Source organism: Catharus ustulatus, chromosome 11, assembly GCF_009819885.2.
Source record: "Catharus ustulatus isolate bCatUst1 chromosome 11, bCatUst1.pri.v2, whole genome shotgun sequence".
NCBI classification, from domain to species: domain Eukaryota; kingdom Metazoa; phylum Chordata; class Aves; order Passeriformes; family Turdidae; genus Catharus; species Catharus ustulatus.
In genome coordinates this window covers 13,616,254-13,640,057 of record NC_046231.1, presented here as the reverse complement: position 1 = coordinate 13,640,057, position 23,804 = coordinate 13,616,254, and the positions used below count along the sequence as shown (strand labels likewise).

Here is a 23,804-nt window from a genome sequence, read left to right as displayed (position 1 = left end):
TCACATTTTTTTTCCAGATAGGCAGTTATATTAAAAATAAAAAGCTTCTACTATAACATGCTCCTTGGGCTTTCATTCTTATTTAATTGTAGCTCAAAACATTTAAAGGAAACCATTTTTAAAGCCCCTTGATTTTGTAGGGCTCAGGTTTCCTGCTAAACCAACATTAATATCCACCCACACCCAACACAGCCACACCTGGGCCTCTCTGGTTCAGCTTCCTCACTTGACAGGAGCTCACTTGCAATGCAACTAAAACCTCATGGGCTGCTCACAAAAAACTCTACTACCAAAATATACCTGTTTCCAACCCAGCTGCTCCTGCAAAAGCTTCAGCAGAGCTGCAGGGCTGTGAACACCTGGAGGGGTGTGTGCAGCACACAGAGCTCACCAGCACTGCAGCAGCACATGAGCCACACGAGACAACGGGATGGACTGATGGCAGCGTGTCACAGGGGTGGGTGGGGCACCACACACATTCTCAACACTTAACATGCATTCAAAACCCCCTAAAGTTTCTCAGCTGTAAGTTCATTAAGCAATACATCAGTTTTCTTCTCCATTTTCTGTTCTGATATAAAATTCCATATTCATGTCCCTACTGCAGAGCTATGACTTCTTTTTCTGCATAGCCTATTAACTAATTAAGAATAAATTTCTAAATGTAAACCAATTGAAAATAAAAGTAATAAAAACATAAAAACACAAGAATCAGTGAAAATGAAAATGTCAAAAAACAAATATCAAAACCAAAGAAATTTATTTCTGTCAACAAAAATACAGAATACAAAATGACACTGGTCCCATGGGCCCTCTGAACGTACTAAAGACAGGCACAGGCTGCTGCAACCCCAGCCAGAGCTGCTCTGCTAATTCATAAGGATCTCCATTTGCACCAGTCTTGCGTTTGTGTCTCCTGATGTTCTGTATGGGATCATCCCAGCAAACATTATCAGTGCACGAGCTTGAGACTGAAGTTGCTAAAAGACAGAAAAACAAAGTACAGTTACTTGAGCATTACAAAAATTACAATGATACAATACTCTTCAAACAAGCACATGTAATCTTTATTTCTCAGAGCTGCTGTCTGGAAAAGGAGTCTCTGCATTTTGAAGAAAATCCAATTATTCCCTTTTCCAACCATTAAAAGCATGTCAAGTTACTCTTTTGCTTTAAAAATAATCCCGTTTATTTGAAAATACCTAAGAAAAAACATTTTCAGCAATGTGGGTCATTGCTGTACTGCAGCAATCTTGCAATTTCTGCATGAAGTGGGCTTTTCCAGGAGAACAGGATTCCTTCTCAACCTTGCAAAAACATAAATCTGATCCTGTTGAAATGCAGCATTAATGTTCTCAAAGCAGAAGCACTAGAAACAAAGCAGAAGCACTAGAAACAAAGCAGAGATGCCACAGACACCTGGAGATCTCCAGCATCACCTGCAACATAACAATCTCCTCAAAGGCTCTTCCTGCCAGTAACACAATGAAAGCAGAGGCACCAATCCCACTCTGACCTTTGTCCAAAGCAACCAAACCTCTTCTTGCACACCAGAAGGCCACAGAACAGCTGAAGGAACTCAGGAATAATTTTGTTTCATTTGTTAAAACTGTTATTTAAGTAAAAGGAAAGTCATTCTAGTAACTGGTAGGAGTCAAGAGAATACAGAAAACCCAAATCTTTGTAGAAAATTTCAAACTGTTTTGATTGCTAACAGGTGTTTCTATGTAAGTATTAAGCATCTCAAAATTACTGTACTAGAAGATCCCACTGTTCAAATCCTGCTTTCACCTACAGACTGCAGGGAAAGCCAAAGGGTTTTAGGTTGCTGTTGGCATGTGGATGGTAAATCTGATAGCAGGAACTTGCAAACTGAGAAGTGACTGAAGCCCATTCCACAGCTGGAAACTGTTATAAACACCACCCCTGATGCCTCTTTGGCCAATTCCACCCCTTTTTCAGGGTGATGTTAAACCAGTCTGTTATTCAACAGCCACAGAGAAGCTTTGGAGGCTGATAATGGAAAATCTGGGAGAGTTTTCCCTAGACTGACCTGATTGCTAACATCTCCCAGGACAGTTTCCCTCCCAAGCTGTCAGTTATCACCAGTGGATGGCAACTTGACAAGGTGCCCTGCAAATCACTCATTCTGTTCCAGACACAGTCTCCCAGCCTGCTCCCAAATGTGTTACACAGTGAGGCCTTGTAATTACATCTGAGCTGCTGCTTCTCAGTGGAGGTCAAAACAGGTGGTAGATTAAAAAAAAAAAAAAAAAAAAAAAAAGCACCATGACTAAGAAGGGCTGAGGAATGGTGTGAGTTACTGTTCTCTTTACCTTTGTAATAGCAATGATACCAGAGCTGGCTTTTTTTAAAAAATAAGAACAATACTTTGGGAAGAACAAACAGAGGTTTGCAGAGGTTAAGAGCGGCCTGGAGGTCTAGATGTTCTATTGGCTGTAATTACTTAATGAACATTACAGTTACTTGCAATTTTAAACAAGACCATAGATAATTTAAAAAAGAAATAATTCCATTCCATTCATGACCTAATTTTGCCAAGATAATGCCCTTGGGCAGCTCTAGAGAGTTCACCACCCCTGACTGGGGTGAGGAGCCTATGACATTGCTGTCATGCACTCACAGTGTCTGGGCTGTCACTGCACCATGGTTTCCAGCACTGCAGGCTGGGCTCCCTGCAAGCTCTGCTTGAAATCTGACAAAATGGATCAGGCCAAGTGGGACAGAACTTTGTTCCCTCATTCCCGAAACTAATTAATTATATACATTAAAAAAAAACCCCTCAAAACACAGCTTGGGTGATTTCATTCTGAAAGAAACACAATGCAGCAATGCCAGCTCTGACCCCAAACCTGATCTTTTCCAAGTAAAGTCTAGTCCACCTCCAAAGTGGGACAGGAGATGTTTAGCAGAGAGCATTACTGGGTTCAGGGAGGTTCCAGCAGCACTACTCCTCTCCCCATCCTGCCAGGTCCATGCTGTTCCTGCCAAAAGCCCACCCACAGCAGCAGGATCCTGCTCAGGGTGGTTGGCAGAGCAGTGCTTGGCACCAGAGGGCAAATTCGAGGGCTCTGATTTCCTCTCTGGGGAATGCTGTTCCCTGACACCTAGAATAAGCCTCAGTGTTACAAACAGCAACTATCTTTTCTTTTGATGAACAGAGGGATCTGAATCTGCCTGTTCTGATGGATCTAAAGAAAAGCCAGGGATTTCAAAGACCTATTCAAGAAAAGGTAATTTTTCACTTGCATTGTCTACTGGGCAATGTGCCAAGACTGTTAAAGCTTCTGAAAGGGCCTGATTTCCCCATAAATTTGCTTCCCCAGAGAATATGGAAAAGCTGCCCTTCTCCCAGGCAAGTTCAGGAGACAAATGCTTGTCATGCACAGCCTGCTGAAACTCATGTCTGCCATCTCTGTCCAGGTGAATGAGATTTTGCTGAAGAAACACTTCTCTTCTCGCATCTGTAATGCCCTCATTTCTTCTCACCACTAAAATTGCCTGAGGTGCCTCCCAACTGAAACAATCTAAATTCCCTGCTCCTGAAGTCTTGGAAGAAATTCTTCAGGGTAAGAAAAAAAGGGCAACACATGCTAGCTAAAGCCATTCTTACCCTACCTTCCATGTGCCCATGCCTGGTATTTTTTTTTTGCACATGCAAATCTTTAGGCAGATGGGAGCTACAGGGTGGCAGGTTTTTTCTCTTGCTAATCCTACATTAGCAGATTTATGCTCCCTTGTGACACTCCAGACACATAGCCGTTCTCTTATCCCCTTCCTGACAGCAGAGGCAGTGGACACTTGTCCCCTCTGATGGCAAAGCACAGCTTGTACTGCACATGGCAGCCAGAGATCTGTGACTCAGAAACCTTGTGCTCCCAACATCACTGACAGCCTGCTGCCATGAGATCCCATCACAAGGCCTGGAGCTTGATTAACAAAACTTGAAGCCTGAAATAAAGAAAACTTTCAAGGGTTTATAGCAAGGTACATCATCAGTTCATCTCCATAACTGTGATAGCACGAGAGTGCAGATTCAGTTTATGAAGCTGTGCTGGATGTGATACAACATCATGGTGGCCTCCTTCCACACAAACCTCTGCCAGCAAAGCTGCTAATCCCATCCCCAATCAGCCCATGGTATTCTCATCCTGAGCTGACATCTGACAGCTCTCCATCCCTATGGAGATGGTAAATCCTTCTACATGAGGCATAAAACTGAAATCACAAAATCAAAACAAACAGCTCACTTGGAAAGCAAGGAGCTAAGGCACTCTTTGCGTAGTGCCAACCTTGTGAAGACACACAGCAGGTAACAGATTGTGTTAGCCTGGGACTTCTTCACACATGCAGAGTTTAAGGTGGGAGAAGCCCAAGCAGTGTGCACCCTTCTCCAGTGCTGCTGATCTAGAGCACAAGCAACCCTGTAAGGCAGGATCCCATAGCCCTCACAGGCTGTGCCCCAAAGACAAGAGCTGTACCATTACCTGAGCCTTTTATTTTTCTGTGTAATTAAAAAATGATACTAAGACTTCTACCAATATTACAACTTACAGATCAAAAGCACTGCTGCAGCTGATTAAAGCCCTGAATAAAGCTGGCTAGGGCCCAAGTTGGTTTTTCACTCTTAAAAGGAGTTGATACTTATTTTCTAATCTGTTAAGACAGGATGAATGATTTGGCCTTGGCTTCAAGTTCCTGCAGCAGCTTTAATTTATTAAGAGTTACAAGACCAAACCTGGTTGAATTAAGCTGTGAACCCTTCTGCTCAACCCCACAGGCTGGCAGGTGAGTGCTCACAAATCTGGCAGTGTCATTTAAATGCTGCCTATTCTGCAGCTTGCTGGAGGTAGAGGCTCCCATCAGTGCCTTGGGGCAATGCCTCTGCACCAGCTCAAGCAGTGAAGTCAAACCCACTGTTGTCATGCATTTCAACAGCAGCCATACCAAGCACTGCTGCAAGCTGCCCACTCTCTGCAGGGGCAGCAGAACAATGCTGGTGTTCTGCAAGGGGATGTGCTCAAGCTTATTGGTGTTTCACCCAAGAACACCTGGAAAATGCTGGCCTGCATCATTGCAGAAGCAAGCTGAGGGGTGGAGTCAAGGAAGGCCTTTCCACCAGAAATGGACACTTACTCAGATGAAAGGAGTGGCAATCAGGTGCTTAAAAAGCATCAGCTGTCAAGGCAGCAACACCAACCATCTTAGAGACACTATGCTGTTCCCATTTGCTTTACTACCTAAGATTCCACTAAGAAGCACAGTGAACACTTGTTTTCTCTTGCCAGGAGGTGAATATAGATGATCTCCATTAGCTCAATCTAATTTAAAGCAATGTGATAGACTCAGAATGGCTTAGGCTGAAAGCGACCTTAAAGATCACCCAGTTCCAACCTTCTCAACACAAAGCTGAAGGCATCACAGACCAGCCCTGAGACTAAGTAACTGGACAAGCTCAGTAGACCAAAACTCCAAGTAACTGAGCAAGCCAAAACCAAGACCATTAGGGATTCACAGCTGCTTGAAGCTCAATCTCTTGAAACCAGCAGAACAGGATATAGGAAAACTCATCAGAAAGTGAGGATTATATTCTTACCGAATCTCTGTCTTCCATTACCCTCTGGGGTCTGGCAGGAGTGGTTGGGCTTGTGCCTTTCATCCTCTTATACTTGGTGAATAAAATATTCATGGTTGCAAGCAGGACCTCGGATAAATTGTGTTTGATCTACACAAAATAGGGGGGAAAAAAACAACACATTGCAGCAAAAGCAGATTGACAGAACCATGAGCCTTACTACACAGATTCCTGTAAGTCATAGGTGTAATGGCTACCCCTGCTATAACTGCACCATCCAGCAGAAACACTACCCAGAGCTTTGAGACAGACATGCCCAATGGCTGCACCTTCATGTTTGACAGCAGCAGATCAGATAAAACCCAAAGCATCCAAATACAAACAACTGCCTGAAAAAGAAGTGTCACCCTCCAGTTAAAACAGTTCAAGAGCAGTAATAGCTTTCCACGATGCTTCATTTGCTAATACAGAAATCCACGACTTCCTGTAATTTAGAGGGAGGAAACAAACACCCTACAGGTACTTATTGACCGTTAAGAACACAGAAGAACTAAGTCACCAGCAAGTTAAGAAGATCTGAATTCTTGAGTGAAACTTCAGTAAGTTGAGGCTCACATCTGCAGATATCTTCTTCAAAATGGAGACAGGATTTCTGGGTATGGAATTCTAGTGCTCAAAAGAGCAGCATTAAGAAGTTGCAAGCCAAGAGTCTACTTCCATGAGATCAAAATAATCTCATCCTGTTTCTCCACTAAAGAATACGAATGATGAGATGACAAGGTTTTAAGATCCTTTTAACAAAGCAAAACGCTTTAGGAAGCTAAACCCAAGACATGACTTACTTCATCGCTGAAATTCCGGAAGGCAGCGACTCTCTCCTTGACGCAATCCTGGCTAAGAGGTACAAGCTTCAGGCGTTCAATAATCTTCAAAGAGAAAAGCAGAAATCAGGACAGATCATCAGCATTCTATGTACCATATACTAATAAATTATGTTTTTGAAGTGTTCATGAAATGCTTCTGTTTCCATTCAAGGGAAATAATTTCATTGTCATTTTTTGGTTTATCTCCTCACTTTGCTAAGCAACAGGAATATTTTGTTCAATGTCTACAAAATAGCTCCAGGAAGATCATGCTGTTTTATCAAGCAAGGGGGAGGAAACACCTTATTAAATTCCTGTAACATTGCAGTCCCTTCTAACTCATTAAATACAATTTTTAAAGTGATGTTGTTTGAGACATTTTGGGCTTTCAAGGGCATTAGGAAGGCTGCACTTCAAACAGAACTCTTGAAACTTACATCAAAGGCCCTGTCAACGTGACCAGCGTGATATTCATCAAAAAATGTGATTAAGTCTAGCAGAAGGTAGAAGGTGGAGTCAATGGATTTCTTTGCACTTATCCCTTGCGCTTTGTACCTGAAAGAAATTGTGTTACAATTTTATTGTGAAAAATGGCAACCGTTTATAAGTGTGTGCTTGCAGTTCTTGGAAGTGGAGACATCAAACTCAAGGACAGAGGGCATTTAACAAAGCACAGCTTTCATTTTCCTTAACCGGGAGGCAGAATTTTCACAGGTTGTAGCTTTTTAGAAACACTGTTAATCTCTTTCAGTTTTGCATCAAATCCAGCATTTGTTTCCTTTAAAATGTTTACATTTCCCACATTCATGGGGAAACATTGCCAGGCAGCAGAGACCTGCAAGGCAAGCTCTGTACCAGCATGTTTAACACAGTTTTACAGCAGACAATCCTCCAGCACAGCTGCCTGCTTCAGGCAAGAAGCTAAGACTTAAAGATGGATTAAGAGCTCCTGCACGCTCTCAGGAGCTCCACTGGCTGCGGGATGAACTGAAGGGCTGCCTGCTCCCACTCCTAACTGCACGAGGGCACAAAGAAGCTGTTTCTGCAAGAGTGGTGCTGCAGATGAACAAACCATCCCTGGAACACTGTCACCAGGACAGTACACAAGGAACAGCCCTGTCTTACATTTAACTGGCAAGAAGATGTGCTTGTCAGAACTGCTCTGGCTTTGCAATCATCCAGGTTTGCAGCTGTGAAGTGGCATTATTGCACAGTAGTATTTAGTGCTTTCAGACAGATCAAAGCATGTAGCAAACCAAAAAAGCCCATTACAGCCTTTGCTGAAGCTTTAACACAAGCCATAGATTTAATTCTCTTTAATGTCTGCCACCAAATCAGTCTCTCACTAAGTCAATATGGCACCAATTTTCACTTGATCCCAGCCTGCCTAAACGAAGCAAAGGCTGACTAGAAGGAGTTACTGGCAAATGCCACTTGTCAAAAGAAGAAAGGCAAAGGCCTCTGATGGAAATCAATAAATTTCTGTATTTGTCTTCCCAATTTCAAAGTGCCAGCAAGTGGGCTTGGTTTATTTTTATTCTCTCTGCAGCTCAAGGGTGGATAAAAACCAGTAAGGCATTTCTCATAGGTATCCCCATTTTGTTCTAGTAAAATAACAGGAATTGTCCCTGGTAGTCACCATGCACCAAAAGGTGAAGATTTTAAAAAATTGTGGACATACTTTACAACCACAGCTTTTCAGAATCAGGTTAGTCCTAACTTCTAGCTGCAAGTGAATCTTGAGTACTGATGTCTCTCAAGCACATACCCTAATTAGTATACAGACATGGCAGGGACATTCCTTCCAGTTACTTCCTTTCTTTTCTGGACACCACACAGTACTTGGCTAATAAAACAGGCTGTGGAAATGAGGTCCACTGCTTGCATTAGCCATACACAGTTAATTTTAAATACTCCCTTTTTAGCTTTCATTAAAGCAGCAGTTTTCAGACAGCTACTGAACTATTGTTACAACTCAGAATTACTGGGTTTGTAGCTCTCTCTAATACTACTTCAAACAAGTGAATTGCATGCAATGACTCAGCGACTGTTACAATGTTTTGGTTTAAAAATAATATAAAACATACAATTTACAATATTGATTGCTCCTTAACAGACTATCTCCAGCTGGAGATTCACCTACAGATAAAACTTCTTGCCAAATTTACCTGACCTGCCCCTGAAGATTTCTGCTTTCAGTAATGCAAGCCATCACGAGCAGGACAGGGTAAATTCTGACCTCTTCTTTGTCTTTCTAAATATACTGCTGTGGATGCCACAGGCCAGCCCGCAGAAACAATGCCAGGAACCAACACCCACAGCACTGACAGTCCCAGGCCATGCTGAGCTGTAATACCCAGTCCTGCCCTTACCTGAATCTTACCTCTCAGCAATGGAATGGGCCATGTTCTTCAACCGCTCCTTGTTTGACTGGGGAGTGCTGATCTGGGGAACAATTGGACTAAGGAGCTTGTTCATCAGTTCTAAGACTTTGTCAGGGTTCTGTTGGCATAAAAGTCACACAAATAGAAGGAGCATGATGAAGTGTGGTGCCTTGATCTCACTGAAGCAGAAAAGCCTCACACAGTGGTGCCCACTGCAAGCCCAGAGCCATTTCCCTGCCATAAAGAGTCAAGTTCATATTAGCTGCAAGCAACAAAATGCTGTTGGGTCACAAGAAAAAGCATCTCCCCCTAGTTTTTCTCTATAACAGTGGTTATGGTTGTATCCACTTCTATTTCAAAGGGAAACAAGAGTACTCAGTATAAAGACCAACTATTTTAGATTTCAGTTCAACATCTATGAAAATTGGAAGAGTACACTCCAGGTAAATAACTGCACTAGACAAAATTTAATCATGTGTAGGGGACTCTCTTCAAAAGAGCACATTGATAAGGAGCCACAATGTCCTAAATCAGAACCCCTGGAGCACAATCCATCTGGATTTGCTATCTAAAACATCTCTTCATGCAGCCTATAGCTCTGTTCTTGCAGCAGCAGAAATAAGCTGAATAAGGGCAATTCAACCTCCAAGATGAAATCTACCCTCCCAATCACAGTAGAATGTTTGGCAGGGAAGAAGGTGAACCAAGTACATACTTCAAGCAGCACACAAAACAAACCTTTGCAAGGTCATAGAGTTTTGCAGCTTCTTCAAACAATCCTTTATTCTCTGCTGCAGAAGCCACTTTGTTAATAATGGATTTTGTGTCACTTGTAAACTTGTCTATCACTCCAGGCTAAAGGTGAGACAAAAATGAAAAAAGAGGAATCAGAAGGCTCAAACACTCCAGAATATTCTGTCAAGGCAATGAATATTTTACATGTTGGCTTACTATTGGAATGGCCTGTACATTTCCATGGGAATGTACAAAAGTGAGACATTAAAAATAGAATGAGCTCTTGCAAGAGGTACTCTCTCCTAAATGGAGTCAGCACTGAGCCATCCTAGGTTTCTAATCCATTCAAAATGACCCAGATAAAATAACTCAGAGTTTGAGCTGTTAATTGCTGATGACACAGAGAAAAAAACACAAAACACTTCAGCATACAGCATTCCAGGGGCTTCAGGGATGCAGTTTGTTTACATTGGCAGGTTGCAATTGAAATCTCACACAGATAAATAAAAGGGCAGCAAGAATTTTAAAACAAATAATAAATATGTAGAATAAAAGATGAAAGAGTCAAGAATACCTGGAAATTACTGTAGTTGAGGATGCAAAAAATAAGATTATCTCATCTAGAATAATTTATTTTAAACTTAAAATTTTTGGTTTCACTTCGAAGAAAGTGCAAAACAACAAAATATTTGTAAAAGATTATCAAGTTACCTTGTTCTCTTGTATGCAGTCTCACTGCTTTTGAAATGACAGAATAAAGTAATCTAAAAGAAATTCCTGCCAGAAATAACTTTCCCCCCTACTTTGGATAGCAGTTTTGAGCCCTGATCTTAAAATTAAGATGCAAATGATTCTGCAGTCTGCTTTACACAGAAATCTTCCCAAGTTGTCACAGCAAACAGAAAAATTTCATTGATGATCTAAAATTTTCATCATTTGCATGCACTCTCCTGTTTCCTTCTGACTGCGTAATCTTACATTTTACTATTAGGAAACTGCTTTTACATTGGAAGTAAGATCTGTCACATCTAAAAATGGCTGAACTTTGATCTAATACTTATTCTCACCTATATGAAGGTCAGAGCAGCTGTGGCTATACTTGTGGTCTGTTAGCCCAAAAGTCTCTTTTCAATTGCAAGGATTTTTCAAGAACTGCAATACCTTTCTTCTGTGAGGTGAATGAGGATGCCATAAATCATTTTTACACGCACACCTCTTAACAGAACATGCACACACACACTTAAACTAAACTCCGTTTCCTGCTGGGAAGACAAAATTCTAACCTGACTAAAGTTACCTGATGCCATTTGCTTCTTCAGTTACACCAGCTGTCTAGAGGAACATAGTTTGCCCTGCAGTTCCTGACCTGCCTTTTGTTAGGGCAGGTCACAGATTATTCTGTAAAAGGATCTCATACTGAGAGAACTTGTATTCAAACACAGTAATGCATCAGCTAGTGAAAAACAAGAAGCAAAATAGCCTCATGACTATTTTGGAAATCATACATAGGTTGTACTTTTAATGTAAAATATAAATTATGAACTCACCTTTCTACTACCATCCTTTTCTAGCTTTCCAAGAATCATATCAAACTATATCCACATAGATGTAAAGTAAGGAAAAAAAGGAAACAAAAATAGAAATATTAATTGCACATATTTCACAACTTATTTATTAAGTACAAAAATACAGTCATGGAATGAAAAACAATGACCAATGTAGAAAGTATTTGTAACTAAATAACAGGCATAATTAAGTGTCTTAAACATAAGGCCATTGCAAGACTTTCTGTCATCTGGGTCTGCATTATGCAGAAAGAGTAAGCAACTCTAAGACTGTTCTGACCAATAAGGATTTTAATGAAGAAATGAATTTCAGTTGAACTGAGGAAGGCAAACGCACCTCTCTGCTTTCAATTACTATTTCACTAACGCAACGCAAGAACATGTTCTCTCCTTGGCTGTCCTTCTCGTTCCTGCAAAACAAGGAGAGGGAGGAAGGTACTCCTGCTTCTGAGAGCTTCCCAGATAAAAATAACAAAGCAGTAACAACTCGGAGAATATCTAAAGACGTATCAGCTCCTACCTGAGAAAATAAAAGTACTGCAGAGCTTCCCTTGGATCTGTTGATTCAAACTTACGGGTGTAAAGCATCAAAAGCCGCACAAAATTTAAACGTCTGACACCAGGAGGGTCACCAGCTTCATGGCTTACTGCAATGTCAGAAACAGCACTGTCAGGGAATCTAATACCAGGAAAAAGCTGATCTTCATCTCAAATTAGTCAGAACCATGATCCAGAGCTCTAAAGCAACTAAAACAATTAACTTTTATGAGATTGTTCAGATAAATCTTAGACCAATCACATAGGTCTGCAGTTTCTAGAGGGTACTCTGAGGGCTAAGAAAATATTCCTTTATTGTAAAGTAAATAGGACTTACAAAGCTGTGCACTCTGCCCAGATGCCTTCAGGAGCAATTTTAACTCAAACAGGACCAAAGCAACGTGAACAGCGTGACAGCGCAAGCGCTCTGTCCGGAAAAGAAAAGCAATTGCAGCTTCAAACTGTGCAGTCAAGAACAACACTTGGAAGTAGAGGAAAGGTGGTTGGTTCACTGCAAAATGTGATTCACCTGAAAAAAAAAAAAAATCACAACACATATAGCATTTTGACATCATTTTCATGATTTTGCAATCAGAGATCACTGACAGTGGATGCTTCCTGTCAGAGGGCATCGTTACTGTTTTAGATGCCAGCCAAAATAAACACAGTACACAAAACTGAATTCCTAACCACACATCAGGGGCTCACCTACAACTGTGCCACTGCAGATTTATCATGAAGGACCACAGCACAAAGATATATTCAAAAAGTGAAACAATAAACAGTTCCTTAGAAAAGTTCCTTTGTTCTTTTCAGATAACAAACCATCATACTCTGATCAACTGTGATAGATTCTCTGAAGATCACAACTTTTTATCTTCATTTATACTTAAGCCAAGTGGTACAAAAAATGTTTAAAACCTGGATTTTCCTACTCAGTGACACCAACAACAGCTTTTTATATTTCTTTTCCACACATTTTTATCTGAGTGTGAATAATACTACAAACCAGAAGGCTGTGAAGAATCAAATTTGGTATGTTTTGGACAGTTCCAAGTGACTTAATTTTGATTGATTGGAAGACAATTACAGGAAAATGTATTCTGCAGATATTCTTAAAACCTTCTGAAGTGGAAGGAACTGTAATTTGTCTGCCCAGAAACTTGCCTGAAATACTAATTTAAGGAAAATATGAACACCAGACGCACACAGAGGAAAAGCTTGGAAATACATGCCTACATTAATTAGGTAGTGACTGCTTTTCTGATCTGCATTCCCAAAGCTGGAAGTTCTGTTAAAGAACTTTTGCATATTTATGGTGAGAGAAAGCAACCCACAATTAATGGATAAAGGACAGCAGCAGTGTTGCTCACAGATGAGTATTAACTGTCTGGATTGCTGGGAAAACATGGGACTCATTCATCATGTCTTACTGACGTCTGCTGTGACTCCAGGGAAGCAGGCTGTCCATGGACACCCTGAAGATGCCTGTCACTAGTGGAGAGCTGCAGGATTTTTGTGGAGTCTGGGATTTGTGTAATAACTTTGGAAAGTGTCCTCAGCAGAAAAGCAGAGCCCCAAGTAAGACCTCACTCTGTAGTTTCTCACCATAGTCTTCCAGCAGCTGCTTCTGGAACTGCGATAACGTCAGCCGGTCCTGCGGGGCGCTCGTGCCACCATCATCAAAACACACCTGGTTCAGCTGAAAAACACACCCAGGAAAGAGAAGCACAGATTATTTCCCCCTGCACAAGCAATGCACTTAGAAGATATTCATTCCATCTGAGCCCCTCCTAGGATTTTACCACGTGACAAGAAACTGCATCTAGTCACGACATCAGCTCCATCCACTGCTGGGAAGCAAAGATCTCTAAGGCAGCAACAGCTGAAATCCATGCAGACATTACCCCAGGGCTCTGTCTCTGTCCATGCCAGCAAACTCTGATGCTGGGACTCTGAATGCTCTCAAGCAGCACTTTTTGCCACAAACATAATATTAACAAATATATCATTCTACCACCCTTTTTGTGATAAAGGGGAGAAACAGAACCAGTATCTCTCATGCTCTCAGCAAAAGTGTAAGGACTTGAGACACGGACAGCATTGTCTTTGGTCAATTCACACTGACATTTCAGACATCCACCCAGGAAGGAGAATTTAAAGAATCATCACTGTAGCAAGCTAATACTACTTGTAAAAACAGCTGACAAAGATCAGTGTCAAATGAAGAACATGACCCCTCCAAAGACAACTTTACCCAAACTAACACTAATAGCACAAAGGGTAGTAGAACAGCCCTGGGATTCAGGTTCTCAGCTCTGTATTATCTTCAAGGTCAGGTCACATGCACTACATTCATGCAAAACACCAGATCTAGAAGTAGGAAGGGTAGCAGAGCAGTGGAGAGATGTGGTACCATTTAGATCTGTTCTTAAAAAAATAAAAACCAAACATCACAACCCCAACAACAGACTTACTTTTAGCCAAAGATAATCTTCTGTTTTATCAGCAACTTCACTCTGGTTGTCTGTAATGTCACAACGGCCAATAATACAATAAACAGCCCTTTTGTAGGGGTCAGTGTTATTCCTCAGAGCCCGTCTGTAATGAAGACGCAGTTTATTTTCTGTGGCAGGAGACAGCCTAAGGAAAAGAAAAGATTGAAGGAAAAAAAATGAAAGCCATTTTCCCAGTATAAGGAAACCTGGATACAAATCAATGTAAGTAGGTGCATATCCCCAGCAAAGGCATAATGACAGTAAGCACTGGTCAATATTTCTTGCACTTCCTGTTCATATCTGTAGGTAAAAATTTTGCACACATGAATTTAAACACATAAAGTTATGAAGGATGATCTTCAAATGCTCACTGCAGGGAAAGAAACCACATATGAGTCTCTTTAGGGGTACATTAATACAGTGGCAGATGGGCTATTTTTGCCTGACTCTGCTATTGTACAATTTCAGAAAGGGTGTTTACAACATTTTGTAAGTCTTTGTGTTAGTAACTAACAAGTGAATAGGTCATTGTACCATTAGGTCTTTCAGAAGAGACACTTTCATTATTATTAAACACTGTCATAATGTTCTTTGTTATTCTCTTTTTTGCAACCTCTACTTGAGAATTTTACAGAATTTAATCAATAAAGTGTTCTCTTAGACTAAGGCACTGTTTGTCAATCCATAGGCAGAGCACTTTTCATAGCTGTAATAAAAACAAAATAAATCTATTATGTTGTATCTCATCAAAGTGTGATGGAAACAGTGACAGTACTTTCAATTAGCTTTCCGCAACAGCCTTGATATAATAAGCACTTCTAGATACTCTCTACAAAACAGGCTGATTTATAGAATACCATGGCATACCATACTTGATAAATGGCACTTGGATTTTTATCCTTTCAGTTTATTTTGTTAGCTTCGTTAATTATTTTTTATTGGTTTGTTTGTTGGTTTTTTGGTTGTTTCTTTTTAAATTCACTGCAAGTGGAAATACAGAAAAGGAAACCACTGTGGAGTTCAGAGTACACCTTAGGCATCCACTAACTCAACCACATCAGCAGCAGTTTGGCCAAAGGCCTCTGTCCAGCACTGGACAGCAAAAACTAAGAGGACAATAAATACAAGAAAGACATGAGAATGAGGCTTTTAAAGGCCTCTAGCAAACACTACTTGCTTTTCCTGTGTAGCATTCTTATGAAAACTTTTTATGTAGTAAAAAGTGTTTCCCAAAGGAAATTCAGCTAAAATAAGCACCAGGGGAAATAAAAAGATACAGGACTCAAGACAGCAGATTAAATCTGATCTACTGTATGCCATATCCCATTGTAACACCGGGCTTATCCTCCTGTAAAAAAGTAAAGCTACACCACATTGTATTATTTTTGAAATGTAAATTTTTGAATATTTTCAAACAACTCCTTCTCTGTTGAGATTTCTCAACTTCAAAGCCACAAATTAAAATATGCAAACTTCCACATGTAATTTAGGTAGGTAATATAAACATCAGGCAGCTATCACTACCAGAAGAGACCTCAGCTTTTTGTATTTCTACCAAGCTACTGGTAATTTCACTACTCCACAGCAATTCCCACCCCTCACAAAGATCCTTCCTAGTTCTCTTCTGCCATTACCTTCTGTCTTTACTGTGCATGTACTCCTGGAACCAGGTTTTGAACTCTCCCAGCTGGTGCTGTGCCCGTTTCACCACGTGCATGGCTGCAGTCAGATCTCCGCAGCGCATGCAGTAGTAAATCAGCGCCCACACAGGATGGCCCTCCACCTCACCATCCTGGAAACAAAGTAAGACATATTTATTTTTTTCTTAAAAGCAACATACTTCAATGATTTTTCTTTAACCTTTGCCTCATTCATTATTTCTGCCCTTAAACCCACACTCATATTGGTAAAAAAATTGTTTGTTACAGAAGCCAGAGGCTGTGAGGGTTAAGTCCTGGCAAAGCTCTACACATCTCAGCAGTGAAAGGTGTGATTCTCTTCTGGTTGCCCAGATATCAATACTGAGGGAGGTTCTGAGAATCCCAGAATTAGCATATGATATCCTGCCCACCCAGGAGATGGATTTGGATTAGGCCACCATGGTATTAAAAACATTTTTCTGAAACAGAAAGATATCAAACAGATCACTGATCTCAGCAAGTAAGGAAGAGACAGCTAGACTTAGCTGTGTGCTATCCAGTGTTATAATTTATTAATTCTTCATTTAACTTTTAAATTCAATTGTTCAGCCCAGAATGCCTTTCTGATAATTTTGTAGATGCACAGCTATGCACTTTCTACTACATGCATGTAAGAAGGGTTTTGTCCTGATTCCTAAATAAAAGGCTCAGACTACAATTCAGATGAATTCATTATACATTTGGTGATTTGGTCATGGTTCCCTCATCTTAAAATATATGTAAAAAAAGAGCAAAAGCAAAATAGGGAGATTAAATTACTGCTTTTTTGAACCATCATAATTATTTTAGTTCTTGCTTGAGGATTTCTAAGATGACGACCAGAAGACACCGTAATTTCTAGAATTTAGAACTCAAGCTATTAAGCACTCACCATGCTTTGGGTTAGGTCTGAACTCAAGAGTGATTTTGTCTGCAATCTCCCATGTTCCTAGTGAAAAATTCTAGAGAAGGAGTAAGAAGCCTACTGCCCTAAAAGCAGCTTAAACAACAGAAAAGCCACCAGAGGCTGCACTGGTCCCCCCTCTGAACCAGGTGAACAGATTTGTGTTAGTTTTCCTTGGTGGCTGACAGAGCTGGCCATACCTGCAGACCAGGGACAGATGCTGGGAGTTTGATGTTCAAGAAGCTGCGGACCAGCTGGTAGGTGCCTGGGACTCCACCCAGCTGAGCCTGGTGCAAGTTTCCAAAGACTGTCACAAAAGTGTAATTTTTGTAACTGAAAAACAACACAAGCAAAACAAACATGAACAGACCCAGCCACAAAAACATCCACTGCCTTTCAGATCTGACAGAATTAACAATTTAAAGCAAATTAACTCTATGTTCAAACATCATTACAACAAGATGAGGCACAAATTTCAGTCAGTTTAGGAAGAACCTCCCATTTAGCAGTCTCAGAAGACACCATGTTTGGAGTCTGTGGTGGACTGCTCCAGGTTCAATCCTCAATTATGAAGTTCCTCTTATTAGATTCTTGTTGCACAAAGTTAAGCTCAAATATATAACTGACAAGAAAGCCTTTTCACTCTAACTCTCAATCCTATAATGAAAGAATAGTTAAATACCACAGATGTGTTTATCTCTCCTCCCTGCCCTATGGAAAAATACCAGTCTTAGGGCTACGGACCTATCAGAAGAAAACCCCAGAGAAAAAGAGAATTTAGAGAAATATACCTGGTAAAGGCAGCTTTAAGAAAACATTTTAAAATAACCCACCAAAGCGTTTAATCAAGGCAGATCAATTTAACAAATACTCATGTTTAGAAGCAGGAGTCTCAAAAATTTTTACACTGAAGGTAAACCTAAGTAAGCAGCATCCATAAATGAGATTAGGTGCTTTTTCTTTCTCTGCAGCACGTCAGACTTGTGCACCATCAGAAATGTGAAAGACTGTATAAGCAGGTATCAGAGTATGGTGATAACTAGAATTATGGCTGAGGCAAGCGCATGCTCCTCAGGGCTTAAGATCACAGTTCCAAAGGCACTAATGTATGAACAGCTGTGAGTGGCATTACATATCTTCCATATATGAGTGAGAGGCTGGTGAGGCATGGAAAGACTCTAGTATTAGTCAATTCTCACCAGGGAAAAAAAGCTATGAAGTAAGGCATGGGGTTTGGGCAAGGTTTTAATTTAAAAACAAAACAAAACCCAAGCCTGAGAAGCCTGATCTCCACAGCTGGGAGCATTGGGGAAGTACTACATATAACTAACTCCTGATTTCAGTTAGCAGTTAATGGCACTGTGAAAATGCAGCAAGTTGGATATGTGGCAGATCAGGCTAAGAGTCACTGGCTCATTGCACTCTGCTGAGACTGAGGAACTGGGAACAGAACAGAAGATCCTTCCTGTGTGTCAGCTCCTCTGTGCACAGGCAGCAGCCACCACCACCCCCAGGTGACACTGAGTGCTGATGGGGTGTGACAACCAACTGTCAGGGCCAAGAAGAGGCTGTGCCAGGAAGTGGAAGCATCTCCTCCTACAGTGCTGTATCAGACCACAGTGCTTTCTGTGCTCTGATGCAATCTGTGTCATCCCTAACAAATGCCCACATGCTACTCTGCACTTACTGCTTGCATGGGCTGGAAGAGCCTGCTGGCACCACATTGCAGCGACTAAAAAAGACACTGCAATATCCACATGTGCAGTGACGGGGCATTAGGTTTAGGGCAGCTTCACAGCCTGCAGTTCTCTGAGAACTCTACTGGTCAAGGAGCTTAGGCCCCCACAGGTACTTGCTAATACACACAGCAAATCACTTTTTACAGTCTGAAAATCACTGCTACATTTCTCAACTTCAGCTTCTCCACATTTTCCAAAAACTTTTCAGTGTAGAAATGGCACAATCAGAACTTGATTCACTGCACCAGGTTTGCCCCCATGCTGTCCTCAACTAGCAATCAGAAAGGGAGCACATAGAAAAGAGGACATTCTTTTGCAGGAGAGAAATTGGTTCACTTTCCTCAAGTGAAAAACCTTCACATATCACCATACATATGTAGAATATTTATAAGCAACATAGAAGAAAGAATAAAAGTCTTTGCATCTTCTAAACAACCTCCCCACGGATTCAAGGCCTTTTAAACTAGAACAGTTAAACTAGAACAGTTTTTTATTTGAGTGGCTGCTCCAAGCCCTGCACAATAAAGACGACAGGCAAGAGACATGTCTGTGAGCAGTACGAGGTAGCTGGCTCTTTAATTGCTATTAGAGAATTTATCAGTCTGTACTCAGAGCACCCATCTCACCTTTCCTCCAGGTAGTGCAGAGCGTGCTTCACGAACTCCATGCGCACCTCCATGTTGGTCCGGACTTTCAGGGCATCGCTGGCAGGAACCAGGGTGACATCGGTCATTTGTTTCACCATGGCCCACATCTCTGAGATGTTCTGTAAAAGTCATTCCGTGCTTTAGCCATTAATACAGAGATAAACAAGCAACACTGTTTTGAGCTACATGGTGTTTTGATGCTTAAAAACACAAGAGCAATTCATGTCAGTTTAGATTTGTAATGGAAATACTGGACACAGTCATGAAAGGAAGCTGCTTCTGTCCCACAGAATTCAAATTTCATAGGCTTTTTTGTGCAATTCTTGTGCAAGAAGATGGCTATAAGTGTTGTACCTGCAATTGTTCCCAAAAATTGACAGCTATTTCCAAAACTAGGCTGGGTACTTGGTACTCAGGTTCTTGCTCATTTCTAGTTCACACTTCCCACTCAATATATACCACAACATCATCAGCTTTCCATGTAAGCAATGGCTCTGGCTGCTGCTGGAAAACTGTGATCAGCTGTGATAAGAAGCATCAAGAGGACACTGATCACTTGGTCAAAGGCTCAGCTAAAAATAAAGGTTGAAAACCATCCAGATCTGCTTATTCACTAGGACAAGAGCGTATCAGTGTTTACAGGACTAGGGTGTCCCTGCTGAAATGGCAAAATACTGAGAACTAACAGCACTGCTCACTTGGGCGAGGGCAGCTCTTTGATCTTGGTGCTTCAAAGCAGCAAGAACACTGAAACTCCCCGTGCTGTCCCTTGCAAAACAAACAGAGCTGCTCAGAATGAAGATGCACATCTCTAATTCAGATCCAGTTGAAGGGTTTGCCTCTCAGCTTCTGAGCAGCTTTTTGCTCTCCCCATTTGCACAGTTTTTTTTCATAGTTTGACCCTGCTGCAGTATTCTCCTCCAGGCATTTCTCCAAAGTTTGTGCATTTATTTTCTTTTTTGGGGTAGATCAAGACAAAACAATTAAAGGAGCAGAAAAAAAGGGAAGTAGGCAGATCATTGATTTAAAGTCAATCCTAGGGGTTTTGTGCTTTGTTATGAGAGCCTATTTCAGCTCTAGCAGAGTCTGACTGAAGACCCTTTACCCCCAACTAAATACCTTCAAAGGACATTAAGAGACCACATTTTGTAAACCAAACACAACAGAATCTATTTAAAATGAAAAGTAATTTTCCCCTCAACAGCTTATCACTTATGATGGGATACCAGGTTCATTTCTTCCTTGCTCTGTTAAGAAATTTTCACCATGACCAACTTCATCGCAGGTGGGCCCTGCTGTACTGGAGAAAATTCTGATATTGCCTCTGTGTTTTCTGTGGAGCCATGCAATTTTTTTTGGCAACATCAGTATATTTCCCCCCTATGTCAGCAGGCTGTTAATCACAGCCTGAAAACAGCTTAAATACATTTCCTTATGTTAACTTATTGACAGTACCTTATCATCCAGGCCTGCAGTAGCAGCACAAAGGTCCACCAGGTTAGGCTGCAGATGTCCATTCACTATCTTCTCATTATAAATATAAATCTAAAACATAATTAAAGTAAGCATGTTTAACAATATATATTATGCTCCATTCCATTCCCAGCCACAGCAGCAAAATCTAAATCAGGCTTCAAAACCAGTGTTCCTAGCAAGTCCTTCTGCTTCTCTCCCACATCAGCCACTTCCAACTCAATGGCAGAGGACTGGGCATCAGCATCACCCAAGCCTGCACACCACCTCAGAGCCCCAGGCCTGCCTGAAGGCTGGCAGCAGCCCAGCTGTTCAGGGGTTCTGCACGGCAGAGCACTGCACTGAATGCCCTGCTAGACTAATTGCAGCTAATTGTTGGAGGACAAAGTCCGGAAGAGACCTGACTAATGGATGGCTGTGATATTCCCCTGCATGGCAGCCTCCTACCTGCTGATGTGAAAGAAGCAGGATTTTGCTGGTTTATGGCAGTATTCAGGGAAATCTGGGACAGGGTAATGAACAGAAATCTGACCCCTCAGAGCCTGCTCTCAAACATATACATACACCTCCCTGTTTTAACTCTTGATCTTAACTGAGCTTCATCTACTATTGTTTATTTTACTCTCAGTCCAAACACCTTCCACTACATCCAAAAACAATAATTCTCAATACTAGAAAGGCAATGCCATTGTACTTTAACTCCATTTGGCATGCAGCACGACTACAACATGCCCAGGGTGCAGACAAGATGTAGAGCTCAGGACTGCAAACAGAATGCAGCATCAGGGAAATCTTGTCTGTGGATGTCACCATGTTCCTGTGAGAGAGTCTGAACTATCCACCAAGAACAATTAATCACTTCAGTGTAATTAAAACACGTTTCATGGCTGCTGATAAATGGAAGCAGCATGGATCTCTAGCTCTCCTGCCTGACCTCCAGGTCTCCCAACTCCCCACTGAAGCCCCAGGAGCCCCACACAAACTGCTGACACTGGGTTATTCTTGAGCTGCAGCAGGCTGACACAAGGACAGCCCAGCCAGCCCAGCTTCTCTGGAGCCCTTGTTGGGAGCACACAGCGACTGCACCAAGTGTTTGGTAGCAGAAGCCTGGCCACAAACACCACATTTCCAGGGCACATTGCAGCAGTCTGTGCACAGCCCATGACCCTGATGAGGGCTCAGCAGCCACAGTGACTCCACAGCTACCCCAGAGCCAGGACTGCTGGACACTGGGCTTCCCATACCCAACAACCAGCACAGAGTAACGCTGATGGCTTCAAAGCACAGACAATTATGCTTTAAAGAAGACCTTTACTGGCTATATTACAGTAGATATGAACTAAATTAACAAACTATTAACAGCCACTAAATCAAACATGCACTTTATCAGCACAACCTTTTGCTATTAGTTTCTTCCCAGTTACCATAACTGAATGCAGATGTAGGAAAACAGATGCACAAGCTGCCTCAGCACAGACTGAGCCAAAGCACACAATAACAGTAATTGTGTGCAAATTAGGCCAACACTTTGTCTACGCTGTTTCACATATTCCATTTTGAAAATTAAGTCCTTTTCTTTCATTTTGTTCTCAACAGTGCTGGTAAACAGATAATCTCAAATAACAACAGTAACAAATTGGTTATGTAAAGGTTTATCAGTTTTCCCTGAAAATTTTCCGAGGGAGTCTAATGCTAACAGGCATATTAATTCATAGCTGATGCACTAAAGCTTCTCATAAGCAACATCATTAAAATAGGATATAATTCAACAAACATCAGGATTAACACTTCAGCATATTTTTTCCTACACAATACACGAGAAAAATTATCTTCCACACATGAAAATAAAGGGAATATAAAGCTTTCATTTGTTAACAATTACGCATTGACACAAATCCTAAAAAATTACTGCTTTTGAAAACGTAGAAGAATTTCAGTTTATTTTACAAGCATAAATGCCTTCAACAGTCATATATGGTGCTCAGAATCTCTTTTTGACAAAAAAATATCCTACAGCAAACAGGTGAGTATGTTTCTTAAAAATATCAAGATTTATGTATTTGTCAATGGGATTTTATCTCAAGGCAGATATTTTTATGTTTTACCTACCATATCTTCTTTTACACTAAGCTCCAATCTTTATTTTCCCCTGTCTCTCTGTGTAGAACACAGTGTTTAATGAAGTTTTTTCACCTCCACTCACCTGACGAGCATATGCCATCTCCACACTGTCCAAAGAGCTGCGACCTGGAGGTCCCACCTCACCAACATAGCTGGGCTGTTTAATGAGAAGCATATAGGAAGGTATGAAGTACACAATCACCACAATGCATTTTACCAATACATCTGCTCCTAAAGAACAGCAGCAAAACTGTGCTCCTGACAGAAGAATCATCTACAGAGAAAAATGCAGTCTCACTGCAATACCCCATTATCTTCACAACACAGCTTAAACTTTCTAAAGTGACAGAAATCCTCCTTATTCAGCGCACAAACCAACCATTAGCTCTCTAGAATTAGGACATCAGTGTCTCTCGGTAGCACCTTATAATTTTAAATCTTTGCTTTTGTTTCCTGAAAGGTTGCTTCTTGTCAGTGTCACGCTGTGAGGCATCTGCTCCAAAGCTCCATCACAGCAAGGACATAGAATGCAATGGATGAGCTCAAACAGATCCAGTCTGGCAGATCTGATACTCCAGTTTTGTCCCAGTATCATGATAGAGACATAAAATAGGACTGCGGCATTAAATTGTGTGCTGGAAAGTGCACCACTGCTGGTCTGCTGCAAGAGAGGAAGCATGCTGGCAATATCCTGACCTGGAAAAAATAGTCTTTTTACCCACAGAGATTATGCCAAGATTGAGATATTTTGAGTGTAGAGCAGGGAGAGACAGCCAATGGAATCATGGCATTCAAAATTCACACTCTTATAAAACTCATAACACAACATGCCATAAGAGTATAATGCTGCATAAAGAGATTTTAAGTATTCACTACAAGGCACAGGTATGTTCTCAGCACAGCAACCACTGAACACAGATGTTCAATACTCCGGAGGAAAGAATACTCCTAATTTTCTCTGCCATTTCCTATTTTCTAAAAGAATGTAATTCTTCATTTCAGCATCAGCATTGCAAGTCTTGAGTTTGAAAAATAAAGTACAATCATTTTAAAGACAGATCCC

At 41.1% G+C, this 23,804-nt stretch overlaps 1 protein-coding gene across 8 annotated transcripts in view; it reads right to left on the bottom strand.

Moving 5' to 3' along the window:
* Positions 1–743: 743 nt before the first annotated feature.
* Positions 744–23,804, bottom strand: part of NUP93 (nucleoporin 93) — a 78,517-nt gene continuing 55,456 nt past the window's right edge. For 7 of the 8 annotated variants that reach the window (XM_033069821.1, XM_042779631.1, XM_042779630.1 and 4 more), the window contains 17 exons: positions 22,824–22,898; positions 20,603–20,692; positions 19,127–19,266; positions 16,962–17,094; positions 15,813–15,970; positions 14,158–14,323; positions 13,289–13,382; positions 12,018–12,209; positions 11,664–11,790; positions 11,481–11,553; positions 11,126–11,170; positions 9,582–9,698; positions 8,843–8,961; positions 6,897–7,014; positions 6,439–6,522; positions 5,618–5,746; positions 744–980 (listed from right to left, as the gene is read on the bottom strand). In XM_033069821.1, the coding sequence (XP_032925712.1) occupies positions 870–980; positions 5,618–5,746; positions 6,439–6,522; positions 6,897–7,014; positions 8,843–8,961; positions 9,582–9,698; positions 11,126–11,170; positions 11,481–11,553; positions 11,664–11,790; positions 12,018–12,209; positions 13,289–13,382; positions 14,158–14,323; positions 15,813–15,970; positions 16,962–17,094; positions 19,127–19,266; positions 20,603–20,692; positions 22,824–22,898 (1,971 nt within the window). In that variant the 3' untranslated portion in view covers positions 744–869. Of the gene's footprint in view, positions 981–5,617; positions 5,747–6,438; positions 6,523–6,896; positions 7,015–8,831; positions 8,962–9,581; positions 9,699–11,125; positions 11,171–11,480; positions 11,554–11,663; positions 11,791–12,017; positions 12,210–13,288; positions 13,383–14,157; positions 14,324–15,812; positions 15,971–16,961; positions 17,095–19,126; positions 19,267–20,602; positions 20,693–22,823; positions 22,899–23,804 lie in introns of those variants that run through there. The other variant, XM_033069825.1, reaches the window with a different exon arrangement.